Genomic DNA, 17,085 nt, shown 5'->3' with positions numbered 1-17,085 from the left:
ATATAGGTACCTAATAATAATAATATTAACTTGTAGACCATAGGTATTTGTTACATTAAAATATTCAAATCTACAATGATACATTGCACTGTATATCAACTATTGCAATATTATTGAATAAGAATATTATGTGACATCTTACATATACTTATACAATAGTGTATCAATGGTTTTCCATAGGTCTAGCAACATAATAGTATGAACATACTTAACCTCAAATGTATGCAAGAAGAAAGTTACGTTCCCCATATCGTTCAATAAAACATCAACACATGCGATGTAAGTGGTAAATAAATATGACAAAACATAAAAAAAATTAATATGTTCTTAAAATATTAAAAAAGAAATATAAAATAATTTATCAAAATCCATACCTATTTTATTATTGTGTAACATATTTTTACAATACCCTATAAACAACTATTAGTCAATCAAAAACGCGAGTTATAGTCATATTATTATTATTCATTACAAAAATGTCATAATAATATAAGTTATTTCAAGATTGATACTTGTTATAATAAGATCGATATAATTTTACTCTGACGAATGGCAATAACAAATACGTAAAATACATACCTACACTAAAATTGTAATTTTATTAACTGTCAACATAATTTAATATTTTGTTTTCAATATTATACCTAACGGACGTTGACATTAGTCAATTTATTCCTGTACGTACATTTCTATACGAACCAGTGGCGTACCGATAGGGTGGCATGACGAGCAATGAACCACGGTCCCATGGCTCTAGGGCCCTTCAAGAAATATCACGAATAAAAAAAAAACCGATCACTATTATTTCAAAATTTAAAAACACGATGGTATTTAAAATAAAATGATATTCTTTAAAATATAATAAGCTTACTATTTAGAATAATAACTGACACACTGTTTTATTTTATAGATTATTAATTCATCTGTTAGCAGTGTTAGTTCGTCGACGTCGACGATATTGTAATAAGTTTTGTAATAACGGTCTTCGTTTTAAATTAACTAAATATTGTTCATAATTGAAATTGGACCCAGACGCACAGTGTAGACCTATAGCAGTAAAACTAGAGGACCTTTTGAAATTTAGATAGTAGATCCTTTTCAAAAAATCTGGTTTATAAGTCAGACGTCCGTGGTTGTGTTATTCGACTATACTTCAAAACGTGTATTGTATTTGAAGATCGCACATCAATAGCTATCGAGAAATTTGGACTACTGCAGGTTATCGTGATTGTGGAAACACGTCATAGGTAATAGAAAGCATTAATTACTCATAAGTTATAACCTATTAGCAGGGTCGGATCTACAGATACATTTTGTGGGTGGGTGCATGTTCGGATGTTCCTCATAGTGAATATGCATTTATACAACTAAAGAACCAGTGTATTATTTTGCTACGATCGTCAGAAGTTCTATAGTTACACCACTGCAGATACAAATTATTATGCAAACGTGCAATAGGAATTGCATACCTAGCACTTCATGTGTGATGGACCGTGTCAATACTCAGTATTTTAGATTTTGACTGTAACGAAAAATATAATATATTATTGTTTATTATACTATTTACTAAATTTTTATTATTTTTTTTTTTTAATTGGTCATTAAGCCCGGCAATTATGGCCATTAGCTGTTTGTTTGTTTATTTGTAGGGGAGGATACTGTTTGGTTGGTAAACACGTGTGTGTAGTTTTTTGGCAGATTTTCAAGTGGGCACACGTAGGCATCTGCCATGCCCGGGTGGGAGATGGCGGCACTTGTTCTCCGGACACCGTGACTTGTCCGAAGAAAAATGCCGCCCATGGCCGATGAATCGAACTCGGGTCGACTGCGTCGCAGCCGACGCCTTAGTCCGCTCGGCCACTCCGTCCCCCTATTTACTATAGTCTTGATAAATAATTGCTATTATACAGAATAACTTTTAAGTTTTACTTAAATCAATTATGGAGTTTATGTATTCGTTCTATACTTGTAGTTTGTACGTTACTTGTACTAGTAGGTATAACATATACGTATATATAGTGGCGCCAAAATATAGATTTACCTATGACAACTGGTGATTTTAGTAGATATGGGAGTCCCCTTTGTCATTCTATAGTTATTTTATGAAAATTTGTTTAATAGACAACATAAAAACTATACTTGGTTTATGGTAAGGTAATTATAAGAAATAGGTGGGTGTCAACATTTTATGTGGGGGTGTCTAATGTCATAGGTAAAATTTTGGACTTCGGCGCCACTAAATGCCAAAATGTGTAGTGGTTATTGATTGCACAAGTCTAAGCAACGAATATCATTAATTTTTTTTTCAAATTTAATTCATATAACAATAATTTATTATTAACTGTTATATAATGAACGACCGTAGTGATCCGTTACCAAATAAGCAATTTATTTGCACCAACGAAATATTTCCGCAATGACGATAAAAATTGAAATATGATTTTATTTTAATCGATTAATAATTATTATTATGTAGGTATTTAGCCAAGACTTACGATTATTTTGAGACGAGATCGTTGATCTGTGATGCCGGTTAATGATTTATTTGGAGCAAAAAATCATCCATCGTAAGCGACGATCCCGAAGTGGGAGATTACGAAACGCATCGAATTATCTCGCAAACGAATTCAGTTATTATTATTACGATTACGTTCGATACTGTCAGAACAACATAATCATCCTGCAAATGGATTGATGAACAAAACAATCGGTTATCAGAAATGATCGTCGTCCTACACGTAAGGCAAACAATTCGTACTAATAAAAGGACTAAGAATAAATTGTAATTATATTTATCTCACTTTAAGACCGTTGCATTATGTTGGTTCACGTTACGATCGTATGCCATCGAAGTCATACCTGCCTCGTACGCTTGGAGCACGTTTACAGGACCCGTTTCCGGCCAAGTACACGAAGTCAAACCGTGGAGTCCGTCTTCGCCGGCATCTTCGTACTCAGAATTCGAAGGTGCAAACGAAGAAAGCAATCATTACGGGCCAGATTATGTGGTAATGTACAGCTTATTTTATTTTATTCCCATATATTATGAGTATAGGACTGCCGACTGGGATTGGATTGATCTGGGTACTTACCTATAGTTTAAATGTGTATACCAATGTATTATATATAATTCAATAAAAAGAGTGTGTGGTGTGCACAATGGTTTGCCACTAAGATTTATTTTCAAACTTAATAATAACTAAGAATTAGTAAAAATTTTATTTCGACAAAAACTTCAATTCAATAATATTTTTAATAAAATAAATTAATATTTCCGGTTTAATTCATAGCATTGGTGAAATAAAAAAGTTCAATGAATAATAAATTTTAATAATATATTTCTATTACTCATTAGTAACTTATTTTTCTTTTAGTATTTATAGGTGGATTTAACTAATTTTTATGATAAGCAAATCATCTATAATATATAATGATAATTATAATATTATTTCATATGTACTGTTATCACTTATCAACTTATTAAGTTATAACTCATGCAATACCGACGTACAGTAGAACGGATCGTGGTATATAATTGTATAAATAGCTTAAAATGAATCTAAATATTTTTAAATTTTCATTGCGTATAGAAAATAATAATGAGTATAATAGCAATGGGTAAATTTTCAAGTAGGTAACTTAATATTTTTTAATTACAATAAAAACCTAAAAGCATAATATTATTTTTTATTTGATTATCCAACATTTAATACAAATGTTGAACTTTAAATGTCTTAAAAAAAAAAAAAAAGATTTCTGTAAGGAAAACTTATGAGGAACTTTGTGTTAAATTATAAGTATTGTATATTAGCTATATTAAACTTGAAAATTGTGTACATTTTTGTTTTCACAATATTTTGAACATTTATATGTTATTTATATGTTATGTTATTTTAACGAGTTTTGTAAAATTTCGAACTTAAAACACTTGTATTTTGAAAAGTAGTGGTATATTTTTACTTTTACTGTTTTAACCTTACCAGAAAGTTAGGATTAAAGTTGAAGAATCGTAATTTTTACTGATTCTAAAGACTACGTCAGATACAATAAACAAAACACACATCAATACATCATTGTAAAATAAATACGTTAATCGATCTGCTCAGGATAATATAATAAATAAATATTAGATAACTTCTTATATGATTTACCATAATCTACTGCCACATAACATTTGATTACAAAAAATACCTAATCTTATTTATTTATTATAACTGGTCGGGATCGAAATCCTGAAAACAAATCAAAATTAATTCATAAGTAACCTATATAGTGAACTAGAGAATTATTTTTTATAAAACATTTTAATACAATTGTCTTAACACCTTATAATACCTATGCATCTATCTTATTGTATAATATAAGTTTATTATAAAAATGTTTCTATTTAAAATTGAATATACCACTAAACCAGTACCTATACTAGTTATATAGTCTAGGGCTTGAAAGTACATGCACTAAAAATGTTAAATGTCCAAAACATGTATTATAATCCTTAGTAAAACGCAATAAATATGGTTACACATATTGTATAAGAGAGGAGGGGGTCTGCGGAAAAGCTATGTTTAATGTGTACAACAATGAGGTGTTTTAAGAAATTATGATTTCTAAAAAAAAATGTCGTAAGTGTTTGAAACGGTGCACACGAATTGCGTACCAAGTCAGGTAAACGAACCTTTTTGAACGAATTGCGTCCCGGACGCAATTCATGTTACTTTTTGCCTTAAGATATTTTTTAGTGGTTTCCAAATTTATTAAAATTTTTTAACAATTTAAATATTTATCACAAATATTATTATTATATGAAAACTAGCTTTTAGTGGTTTTTACTTTTATAGATATTTTTATAAAAATATTACGGACCATACGGACTTTCCAATCAATAAGTAACATAAGAAATTATGTTTTCACAGCTTTAATTTTTTTTTAAAAATAATATGTGAATATGACCATTTATACCTATGATATTATGATTTTACAATTTAAATTTGTTAAAAATATGTGAATATGACAATTTATTGTATACGATATTATGTTTTCACAGACATATCTTTATTATTTCAATGTCATTTTAAGAACCACTCAACTGTAGATAAAAAGGTAACACGAATTGCGTCCGGGACGCAATTCGTTCAAAAAGGTTCGTTTACCTGTTTTGGTACGCAATTCGTGTGCGCCCGTTTGAAAAAATAATTTTAGGTGATACATAATGAGTCTCCCAAATCTACATCAACTATCGTGTACGTTTGATAGTGTGATATCCTATGGTCCTATTCATTCACTTAATTTTGCTATGAATATAAAAATTATAATATTATATTCGTTAAACTTTTTCTAAACAACATTATTGCATGAGTTTATTTTGTTTATTACCCATTTGATGAGTTTTTAGAATCTGTACAACGTTTCTATAAGACCTATTCCAGTAGATCAACAATTGTAATTGTAATTTTTTTAAGTCATAATTTAAAAAGCTAGGTATTTGTATGAATTCGTTTGATAGTTTCCAGCATTTTTCGTATATGGTCCTGATAGGCGGTAGCCCATAGGATACCTATAATATTTTTCTTCGGAAATAATAGATTTATAAAAAATTGTATAAACATACTTTTTATTACAAATCTATCATTCTATAATTTACTTATCATATATTTTTTAATAAATTCAATATTATTCAAATTAAACTAAAAATTTGACTTACAAACCCTATTTTGAAAATGTTTAACCCTATTGTGGCACGTGAAGGAGTTAAGTAATCATGACCAAATTTAACGTAAAAACTAACTTATAGTGATGAACAAAATGGGAAGGTAAGAAATCAAAAATTCGAAAGTTCAAAAATAAGGACCACCCTATCTATATAGTATAATATATTCAAACGTGATAAATATTATTTATATATTATCTAGACCAATAAAATAAAGAGTTTATTAATTTTTTATCAGTTTGCGATGATATTTCCCATGATTTTTAAAAATATTAATCTTAAATCTATTAGAAAGTAAAAACTTCAGTGTGGTTGCAACTCGTAATGCACAAATATGGTGGTTAGCAATGATGCTACTAGACAACCAGACTTAGTTAAGAGTTATTTATATTCAATAACTCGTTCAAAAATCGATTTAGATACATAAATATTAAACATTCATAAGCATTATCAAAAAAAATCATCAGCTTATAACCACTTTCGGCACAAAACAGCTTTTTGTTAGAGCCATTTTCGTTGTAAAAAAAAATAAATTTGTATCATTCCAGAACTCTTTTTAAAATATAATATAGAGAATCGAAGGATTTAAAAATATCAAACATTGTACAATACTTATTAATTCCCAAAATCAGAATTTGAATAAATGTATCAATAAAGGAAAAAGCGGGGATGGTCAATCACCCTGTTCACGGGTATTGACATATTATATAAAATGTATTGATACACAAGTCATTTGTGCCCAAAACTATTTTCGTAGACCATTTTCTCCCCAAATCATGACAGTATGACACACTATATGCACCTGATTTAGAACGGGGAAAAATCGGGCAATGTTGCAATTTATTGGGTAACTATATTTAAAATCTAAAATATTATTTTATGATCAAGATTAAGAGCCAAGACGTAAAGACAAAAATGAACGAATACAATTTACTTATAAAACGTGGAATGAGTATGGGGAAAAAATTCAAATAGTATAGAATACTTTTAAAACAATCGACTATTCATTTAAGAGAATTAATTATAATTAATAAATGTTTGTATTTGTACTATTGACATTCACAATTTTTAAAAAAAATTGAATATCAAGGCTAGTACCTATAATATTATTTTCAAATATGTAGTTTTTTTACCAATATTATATTATATTTTATAATAAACTTATTACGTTTTTTTCTCAGCTTTCATTGACTATGTCGGGCAATGTTATATGTTATATTAGTGATTTATACTGTATAACGCAGAAAATATTTTATTTTATTTTGAGCGCAAATGCCCTCAACTCTCGTGGCGCAAATGGGCTACTCCCATTTATTTATACCCATATTACAACGATCATTAATCTTGTATATGTTGTACCGCAGGCGAAACCCCATTACTCGTTCGCATATGGCGTGGAGAACCCAAACACGGGCGACAGCCACGGTCACTCTGAGACGCGGGACGGTTCGCATGTAACCGGCGAGTATACCGTAATGGAACCAGATGGCGTGTTAAGGCGGGTGCTGTACACGGCCGACCCTAAAAACGGTTTCCGAGCGTCCGTCCGGTACGTCCGACCCGACGGTGAAGAGTCACCCAACCGCGACCACGGTTACCACAGCGGCCCAGAACGGTTACCGGGGCCGCCTCCGCATCAGCAGCAACAATCCGAGTACGAGTCTGATGGCGGTGGCGGTGGTGACGATGACGACGAACCGCGTCCGTTCGCGTTGCAGCCGCAATCGCTGTCCCTATCGTCCGAGCACGAGTCGGATGTTGACGGAGAATCGTTCGCGCCGCAGTTGCCGCGACCACAGCCGCTGTCGTTGAACTTTGGTTTCAACAAGTTCAACGACGTCAATAACAACAACAACAACAACAACGTCGACGACGATGACGGCGACAACAACAGCGACAACAACGGCGACTACGACAGCAGCCGCCCGTCGGGGTTCAAGTTCCCGTCGCCGTCCAGTCCGTTCTTCAAGGCGCCCGACGCGGTTAATGGTGCGTCGACGAAAACTGACCCTATATTGGTGGACTGAATTTTTTGTTTATTTAATATCATTATTTAACGCCAAACACGGTTGTAGAGGGTCTTGTACACTCTGCGCCCGCGATAGTTGTGTGCGATAGGTATAAGAACGTGCATTGACGTGTTCCTACTTAAATATTATGATATTACTATAATATTAGAGTTAGGATTTTGTGGGTCTATAATACTCTGAGAAGAACATAAAACATTAAGTACTAAGAAGCCTAAACAAAAAATACTTAAAAAAGCACCAAAATTATTTTTATTAAACAAAAAAATACAATTTTGAGAATTTTATCCCACATATATGTACTATCTATAGATAGTATGAATTTATAAAATATGTACCTATACTCTAATCGTTGTAACTTCGCCCCGTGGCAGAACGCAGGTTATATTGTTTGTTTTAAGTAGGTATCCAAAGTTAAAATTGGAGAAAACCGTGCTTTAAAAAAATATTAACCTTATGTTTATCGTAAAGATTAACAGATCGGTAAAAAAGCACAAATTTGACCTGCACAATAAGTTAATCAATAACGATTAGATACATGAACGTATACGAAAAAAACGCACTCTTTATGTAACATATAAAAAAATAAAAGATAGACCGAATTCTGCAGAATTTTATTATTTGATGTCGATAGTCGAAATTACATAATTTTAATCTGAGTCTACGAAGCGTTACAACCGTTTAGTTTCTTTCCATACAGATGACGTTTTTGACGATTATTGTGATTATTTTGTAGACCGTTTAAAACAAGCGTTTATGCAATGTCGGTTTGTCCGTTCACCGTGAAATCCCACGAATCGATCGCAAACCCCGAGTCAGCAGACAATGACGATGAGCACTGACGATGATCGTGGGCACTAGGTGTCGAAAACCCTCCCCTCCAAAAAAAAAAAATTCCAAAAAAACCCATAAACCTTGCAAAAACCACCTACCTAACAGTCAATTTTTTTTTGTTTTTTTTTTTCGTTGTTCTCTTTCAGATTCGGGTGATTACGGAGACAGTGAGAAGTACTATCATTGGCAGGGCACGCTGGGCACGCCACCACCACCATCGTCGCTTGGCTTGTCATCGTCACCATCGCCGTTCGGTTTGCCGCCGTCTGCGTCCTCCTCGTTTGGTGACGACAGTGGCCTGGCGACCGCATCGTCGAAGACACCGTTTGTCGGCTTTGTCCAACGGCCATCACCGACGGCGCCGCTGCCTTGCCGACCTCAGCCGCCACCCAGCCGTGCGCCGCTGTCGTCGAATATTATGAGCTATCAGACGGGCCACTCAAACAGTCTACCGTTGTACGTCAAATCGTCGGCCGACCGCGAGCTCGAACATTTCCGGTCGCTGCATGTGGACATCGATGACGACGACGACCACGACGACATCGAAAACTACGAATCGGACGACAGCGACACGGACAACGCGCGCGTGGCCGACGTCGTCCGTCTGTTACCGTCCCCTAAACCGGCACCATCACCTTCGCCAACCACGCAGACGTCTACGTCACGGACGCCTTCCCTAACGGCGTCAGCCATTGCTAAGCCACCTGCGGCTTCTGCGCCGTCACCGTCGTTCCGCCGGCCACCGTCGCCGCTCGACGCCCTCGACCTGTCGCCGTCACCAACCATGACACCCATACAGCCGACCATCATCGACATTGACGTCTGACCCGCTGCCACAAACGATACCATGGTTCCACCAACACAACTACTATAACTGCAGTCGTAGTACTTAATTACTATATACTACACAAATTCTATTTCAAATCGTTAACTTTGATAAATTCTATCGGAAATTGATTGCGGAAACATTTCCACATAATTTACATTCCCCGTTAACCATTTCACCAAAATAATTTAATCAATATCGAACAATCTATATGGTGCATTCTTATTTGTCACCAAACATGTTGTATCGCCACACTGATGCAAAATGGTTAAATTATCGAGATTTACAGCTAGGGGCCTACAAATTCATATATTATAGCACTCGAGAACTGCATTTCCGGTTACCCATAATACAATTTAGAGTTTTTGCATTATTACATGACATTCAATATTATGTGCATTGCAGAATGTTGCTGCACTTTTATATCTCGTAACTTTTTTCAACGGTCAATAATTATATAATAATCCGTGAGGTAGTCTTATTTGTAATTACCTACTGTTTTCAAATTTATTTTGAAAATAATCATAAGTTTCAATATTATCGGGGGATAGTAATTTGTATTCTAATGTTCCATAAACATTCACTAAAGATTTAATGAATCAACAGCGAGCTAATGGCCCATTGGTTGTTTACATTTTAACAAAACAATAAATTATTCAATTTTTATATAATTGCAATCTAGCACGAGTACCTATTATGTTATAAAAAGTACTACCTATATCTGCATTTTGAGAAAAAAATTCTTCATTGAACAACTGGAATGAATAAATTACGTATTATAATTATTATACCATATAAATATATATTTGAATTAACATTCGCGTGATTTATATAATATCTTAAATTCTAAACAACTACAATATTTATTAATATTTTTAATTTCGATCTTATAATTATGGTAACCAACTCACAACCAACATAATACTATATTATATTATATTTATATGTACCTACACACGTGTTCTTCAAAGTCGTAGATCTTACGTATAAAAAAATATATTATACCGACTACCGAGTATTACTTTAAGGATATGATGGGTGGAGGATACGTTTGCATGGTTTCACCCACAGACAGAACGGTCAATTCGCCTATCTGAAACATGAACAAGACAATTATTATACATCGTTTTACGACCAGTTAACTTAGGTACATACTATATGGATATGTATCCGAATGAAATAGTGTATATTATATCATATTATATTCTTATCTCTATCATTATATTTGTACGTGTAGTCGCCGTGCGTTAATTTAAAATAAAAAAGATTGGTAAGTGGATGCCGCTCTGCTGTACAGTAGGTTACAAAGGGGTCACTGTGATGGATGGTGTTAAATTTTTTAAATCAATGATAAAATAAGAAAATCGTTACACGAGAAATCGAGTGAATATCAAATGTTGTTAAAATATGAATTTCGCTTCGCTCAGAATCTAAAAGGTGATACTAAGGTGTATTCGTGTATTAATTATTGATCTCGTTTAAAAGCGTTATAACAATAAAATATCAATGCGTTCAAAAATGATTTCGAATAGAGTTGTGATAGTCTAAGAAGCAACGTGATTTCAACATTTTCATAGAAACAAGGTGCTTTTGGTTGTATACGTTTTTCAGCATTTTTGGCGTCTTCCTAGTAAAATTTGCACGTAAGCTATAAGGAAAATCTAAAAATTCATATTATAATTATATCATCAAATCAATCAACAATGTAAATAGATACTGCATATTATATAGTTGGTACTTTTGACCTTCTGTCTTCTGTGCAGACTTAAAGATCGTTTGTTTAGAAACTTGGTAATTAATTATTTTCCGAAACAAAAATAATGTGTGAAAAAACTATTGACTATACATAACAATTTTTTTTATTTATATTATTTTAAATATTAGGTTTATACATTATTTATATTTTGATAGGTAAGTAGGTAACTCGTTCGATGTTGACGAATGAAAGATTAATATACAATTATTTATAAACATTTTAAAATACATTTCATGAATAATTCTGTAATTATTGTAATTATAATTTTAACTATTATATACTCATATCGTAATTTAATTCGTGAATAGTTTGTCTATAATATTATATATATTATATACACTATACAGTGACACCTTCCCTAACGGATACCTCTAAATAGGAATCACCCACTGGCAGTGGACTTTTTTTGGAAATAACCTACAAATATTCTACATACTGAACCCTCTCAATTGAGTACAACATTTTAGCGACCAAGAGTGTCATGCATTTAGAAGTTTATTTATATATTATGTATATATATATATATTATTATATATATTAATTAAATCAATTTAATTGTTTTCGAAGTGATCTATTTTAAATTTTGCTTACCACAATATCTGTCGGTTGAGTTAATGCTACGATCACCATGGAAGCAACTCTTTCGGGCTTCATGGACAAATTAGATTTTTTATTTCCTCCGACACTTCCGACAGCTTCAGAGTTTACTTTTCCGGGATTGATACTCTATATGAACAAATGCCACATAAAATACGAATTATTTTATTATCCAGACATCGACAAAGTGATTATAATAATTATAAAAAACAAAAAAATTGAATATCTTTCCAATAGATATTGTATTAGCCATTAGGTACACCGGAATCAATTATTTACTAATTATTATTACTATTTTATTAGATTCTGAGTGGAACGATGAATGTATTGATCTTACAATAATGTGTTTTTTTTAATTTTTGTGTCTGTAATTCTGTAGTCTGTACAACGATAAGCAAACGAAATAATGCTTCGATTTTCAACTTCAGTAACTTGTTCGATGGGAAAGTGAATATTGTTGGTGCATTGAGTAGGTCAAATTTTAAAATTCCCAATATTTTTCAAAAGCGCCGGGAAAAACAACATAAAAATTAAGGAAAAACGGGAATTTTTACGCAAAATTTGTTTTTCCACAAAATCGATTTTGGTTTTTGGTGTAAATCTAAAACAAATGAACGTATATACATGAAATGTTCACTGACTGTTTTATGTTTATATTTTCATTTTCTATACCATAACATTTTGAAAATATTTTGACTCTTTTTGAGCTGTTTACGGACATGGTCAGTTTTCAATTTTTTTAGTTTTTTTTTTCTATAAATATCAATAAAATTGTATTTGTTAGGTAAAAAAGCTTGAAAATTTAATGCAAGGCTCCTGATATATTGTTACAATAGCAGTTAAAAATTATTAAAAATACATAGGCACAATTTTTTTTTTTAAGCATTTAAAGTTCGAATTTTGACAAAATTTATCAAATTTAAAATTTAATAATTATTTTGTAGTTAAAAATGTATAAAATGTCCAACTTTTATAGCTAATAGGATTGAGGTTCCATGTAAATTACTTTATTCACAATAATATCAACAAATATGCTTAGTAATATAATAGGCTGACAAACGGTTTTCGCTCAGAATCGTTTTTCTTATACAATGATATTATATATCATTGAATTCAAATTCAACACCATCCATTACAGTGACCCACTTGTAACCTACTGTAAATCAGAGCGACATCCACTTACCCACTTTCTGACCTTAAGCATCGGCAACTATAGCCATTAGAATTTTATTATTGGGGTTACGGTTGGTTGAGAAACACGTATACGTGGGGCTAGGATTCGTCACTAAAAACCCAGGTGGTCACCAAACCGGGATCTAGCGACGCCGGCCGATGCTTGAACTCAGAACACGTAAGTGACTGAGGCCAACCACCGAGCCACTCCAGGCCCTTTACTAATTATTATTACTGTTTAAAATGTATTAAACCTACAGGTATTTAAATTTCGTGCCCACAGATAAAAATTTTACAAACATGGTTTTTAACCACAACTATTCTTGAGACTTACAGTTACTTTGATTTTCGACCCAGCATGAGCAAGTTCGTGTCTAAGCCCTTCAGTCAAATACGTAAGTGCAGTTTTCGACGAATTGTACACTTTCTGTCCCGAGAGTGGTAGCATTGTGTACCCAGCGGTGCTAAAAAAAATACCTACCAATCAGATTACGGGTTTTCCTCTTTTTTAGTTTATACAAAGTTGCACTGCATGATAACATTAACAGAGAAATTATTAAGAATACTGAGTAGGTATACAATATGAATACAGTTAAATAATTAAATAATATATAACCTATACAAATATAGTATTAAATATTGATTATTGATTGTAATTTGTGTTATTTAATGTAGTCAAAATACATATAATATTTATTTTTAAATTATTAAATCAAAGCATGTTTAAATGTCTATACTATCACAATACTTGTTTAAATAAATTATTTATTTCAAATAAAAGTATATAGAATATCTGAATATATATTTTAGTGGTACCTATATATAACCAGTAAATCTTAAATACAATTAACATCATACATTGGTTAGGTGTTAAAATGATAAGTGTTATGCTTATTCTCAATTTATAGGTACTCTACCTGTTTATATTTATAATGTGTCCATCTATAATATCATATTTATTCATCGATTTGAGTGATTCCCTGCAGCATGTAGTTACTGCTATAACGTTGAGATCGAACAAATATCTCCAGTCATTTGTTTCACCGTCTGAAACATGAGCTTTAAATTAAATGATTTTAAACCCAGATATTTAGGTAACAAAACGTATTTTTGTTATATTTATTTAACATCAATTTCTTAGTACTTTCGTATTTTTCGATCACTGATCACTGATCACTGATCACTTATGGTATATGGCCATACCAAACAATTTCATCAAGATATACATTAGGTAACTAGGTAAGTAAATTAAGTAAAAACGTGCAATATATGTTAGTTTACTACTGTAAGTTAGCGCAACTTACACGCACCAAAAATAAAACCCGACTTAAATGCATTATTTTTAATCTTTATCAGCCACACGCAATTTGATCTACGTAAATTCCCACAAAATATTGTAAAATATTATAAGATACTTTAATAATTTGTAACCACCAATACCATACCCCACAATATTGATGTAAAATATACTATGGCTATCAACAGAAAATAAATACATACGTCTTGACTTGGAGTTTGGAAGATTGAGTTACAAAGCGCTTCAGCTTACAAAAATATTCATACTGCATGTTAAGTTAATGGCATTTAATTTCTTGTAGGTGAATATTTTAAATTTATTTTTGTAGAATTTGATTTTTTAAAATAATATATAGATATACCTATGTACATATCTGCTTATATAGGATCATAAATGTATTAAAAATATTTGAATTTCTTTTAAAGCTCACTCCAGGGCAAATTAAACTGCCCTTGACCCCCACCCCTTTCACAATAAAACTAAACCCCTGGTGCTGCACAGTGCCTATTGCCTAAGCTGCAGTACATACTACATAATATTATATTACTTATATACGCACCCAAAATTTTGCTTTTAATCATTGTGCCGGCATTATTGATCATGACCGACACTCCTTGGTCGATGGTGGTTTCGATCCACTTGAACATATTCAATATTTCCGATTCGCGAGTCAAATCACATTGAACCGGGTAGATTTTAGCCACAGATGACTGTAACTCGTCGGAAAGTTCCTGTACGTAGGAGACGGATTCAAGATGGTAATTAATATTTCGTTAACTTTATGGTTCAATGTTAAAAAATATTAAATCATAACAAATCGCAGAAGTTTTGAATTTTGGAAATCTCATCAACTGCCGAGCACTCTATAGTTGATATTATATAAGTGATATAACTATATGCAATTTTGAAGTTCAAATTTACATAGTCATAATACCTACCAAAATTTAATTTTATACTAGTTTTTGTATTTTTTTTTTTTTTAAACCGTACTGTTATCATAATAACCTAATGATTTATTACATTCTTAAATAAAATATTTATTGTTTCAAGTGTATTATACATTTATACTTATATTACTTACTAGTGTGATGACTTTGGAATATTTGGGCAAAAAAGAAATAGATTATAAAATAATTGTATGTAAGTAACGAATTTAGTCGGAGAAGTTCTTAAAAAGCTACCATTACACACACCCATGTGTTACCTCCGTCTTACAAATATACAACATACCAAATTTGTGTTCAGTTGAACCAATGTTGTGCTCCAACTAGCTTCAAATTTTAATGTTAAAATGAGTATCAAAAATAAAGGTAAGAAATTATCTGTGAATGCATGTTATTGGTTTTTTGAATTAGATATACTTGTGAATGATATAGAGCCATAGAGACAGTTGATTGCATAAGCCTAAATGGTCAGCAAAATGCCAATATAACAAAAGGAAAAATAGAAGAGGTGTAATAATATATATAATGGTTTAACCACTCTCTAAATCCTAATAGATACCAATCAATAGTTTAACATTGTTTACATATTTGATACTATGTTTAGTAATAATATTATTATGTTCTATATGACTATAAGGGAACGTCGTTCTAGCAATACTTGTAACAAGTTGATTCTCCGAGCCACAGCGACGATTTTCAAAGGGTATTTGGACAGTTCGACCACGATTGACCGTCCGATCCCTGAACTAGCTCCAGTCACCAATACGACTCTGTCAGTCCAACGATCCATTTCTTTTGTCCGGATAAAATAACTGTCGAATATATTTTATTCACAATAAATCACTTAACCACGCCACAAGTAGTGTATACTGCAGTAACACACGTTGCTTCAGCAAATAAACGATCTGAATGACAGTATATATATTTAGAGCAGTGCAGTGTTCCAACTTCATACTGACCTTTTGATTGTATAATTCATACTGGTTCAGTCTTGAAGAATAAGTAAAAATAATAAAAAAAAAAAATAATAATATAATATACCGTTTTCATTACGTAATTATTTAACTAGTAACTACATAATAATTACGATCGATACATCATTACGTCCATATAATATGAGTTAGGTGAATATTTATTTTTTTTTTTCATGTCAAGGATTCTAATCTGCTGTATATATTAATAAGTGGAGTGTAAATCCAAAACGTACCTACTATTGCCAACATTTTTTTTTTACCTTTTTGTCGATAAATGTACAAACATTTTTCATTAGATTTCACATACGTCAATGGTACTATAAAAAGTCAGTAAAAGATATGAATAAAACATTTTAAAATAAAAACTGTTATTTCTATTATAGAAATATTCAAATATGTAACGTTCATTAAACTACAATATACTGTCAACATCGTACTACCAATATTTACGAAAGTTAGAACAACCGTTTACACATCTTGTTGGACACACGCACCCTTTCTAAAATGCGTGAAGAGTAAGGAAGGATAAGATAGAGCTAAAAAAGCGGTGTACTAATTAGGATAAGGTATTTCAGCACCAAAAGACGGAAGTTTGGTAACACCACCATACCGGTGAACGTTTAAGATCCTTAAGATCTAGAATGGCCGATAATGAAATATCAGTGAAAGAATTTTTAATTAACATTGACCACTGTATTCTTAAACGAAATGAATATTAACAAATTATTAGTTTTAAATTATATTTGCTACATTCTTATATCGTTAATTTGTTAAATTAACTAATTATTTTTCAGTATTATTAATTTTAAATTATATTACATATTATTATTAATTTACCTTATATTATTTGTATTGATAATAAATCTAGACTTTTTTTCCTACTCCCATATGTATTTATGTATTAAATTATGCGTAATACCTATAACCTTTCAGATTATATTATAAGTTCA

At 31.6% G+C, this 17,085-nt stretch overlaps 2 protein-coding genes across 2 annotated transcripts; one reads left to right on the top strand and one right to left on the bottom strand.

Moving 5' to 3' along the window:
• Positions 1–2,720: 2,720 nt before the first annotated feature.
• On the top strand, positions 2,721–10,173 carry LOC132938159 (probable WRKY transcription factor protein 1). The gene is made up of 4 exons (XM_061004845.1): positions 2,721–2,738; positions 2,808–3,008; positions 7,072–7,696; positions 8,715–10,173. The coding sequence occupies exons 1-4, from the start codon at positions 2,721–2,723 to the stop codon at positions 9,392–9,394; spliced, it is 1,524 nt and encodes a 507-aa protein (XP_060860828.1). The 3' UTR covers positions 9,395–10,173.
• LOC132939737 (dehydrogenase/reductase SDR family member 11-like) lies at positions 10,156–16,135 on the bottom strand. Its single transcript, XM_061007070.1, has 6 exons — positions 15,820–16,135; positions 14,777–14,948; positions 13,838–13,967; positions 13,255–13,384; positions 11,742–11,876; positions 10,156–10,487 (listed from the first exon to the last, which is right to left on the bottom strand). Exons 1-6 carry the CDS (start codon positions 15,949–15,951, stop codon positions 10,413–10,415), a joined length of 774 nt encoding a protein of 257 aa, XP_060863053.1. The 5' UTR covers positions 15,952–16,135; the 3' UTR covers positions 10,156–10,412.
• Between the last annotated feature and the right edge of the window lie 950 nt (positions 16,136–17,085).

Source organism: Metopolophium dirhodum, chromosome 2 (assembly GCF_019925205.1).
Source record: "Metopolophium dirhodum isolate CAU chromosome 2, ASM1992520v1, whole genome shotgun sequence".
Taxonomy (NCBI): Eukaryota; Metazoa; Arthropoda; class Insecta; order Hemiptera; family Aphididae; genus Metopolophium; species Metopolophium dirhodum.
This window is presented reverse-complemented; position numbering and strand designations above follow the sequence as displayed.

What these genes read in the sequence shown, in the direction of transcription:
- LOC132938159 (XM_061004845.1), top strand. An exon ending in ATTACGGGCCAGATTATGTG is followed by an intron (nt 3,009 to 7,071) that starts GTAATGTACAGC and finishes GTTGTACCGCAG; the next exon opens with GCGAAACCCCATTACTCGTT. An exon ending in GGCGCCCGACGCGGTTAATG is followed by an intron (nt 7,697 to 8,714) that starts GTGCGTCGACGA and finishes GTTCTCTTTCAG; the next exon opens with ATTCGGGTGATTACGGAGAC.
- LOC132939737 (XM_061007070.1), bottom strand. Translation starts at nt 15,951, where the DNA reads ATGGATCGTTGGACTGACAGAGTCGTATTGGTGACTGGAGCTAGTTCA. An exon ending in CACATTATAAATATAAACAG is followed by an intron (nt 13,385 to 13,837) that starts GTAGAGTACCTA and finishes TATTTTTTTTAG; the next exon opens with CACCGCTGGGTACACAATGC. An exon ending in CTCAACCGACAGATATTGTG is followed by an intron (nt 10,488 to 11,741) that starts GTAAGCAAAATT and finishes TTCATGTTTCAG; the next exon opens with ATAGGCGAATTGACCGTTCT.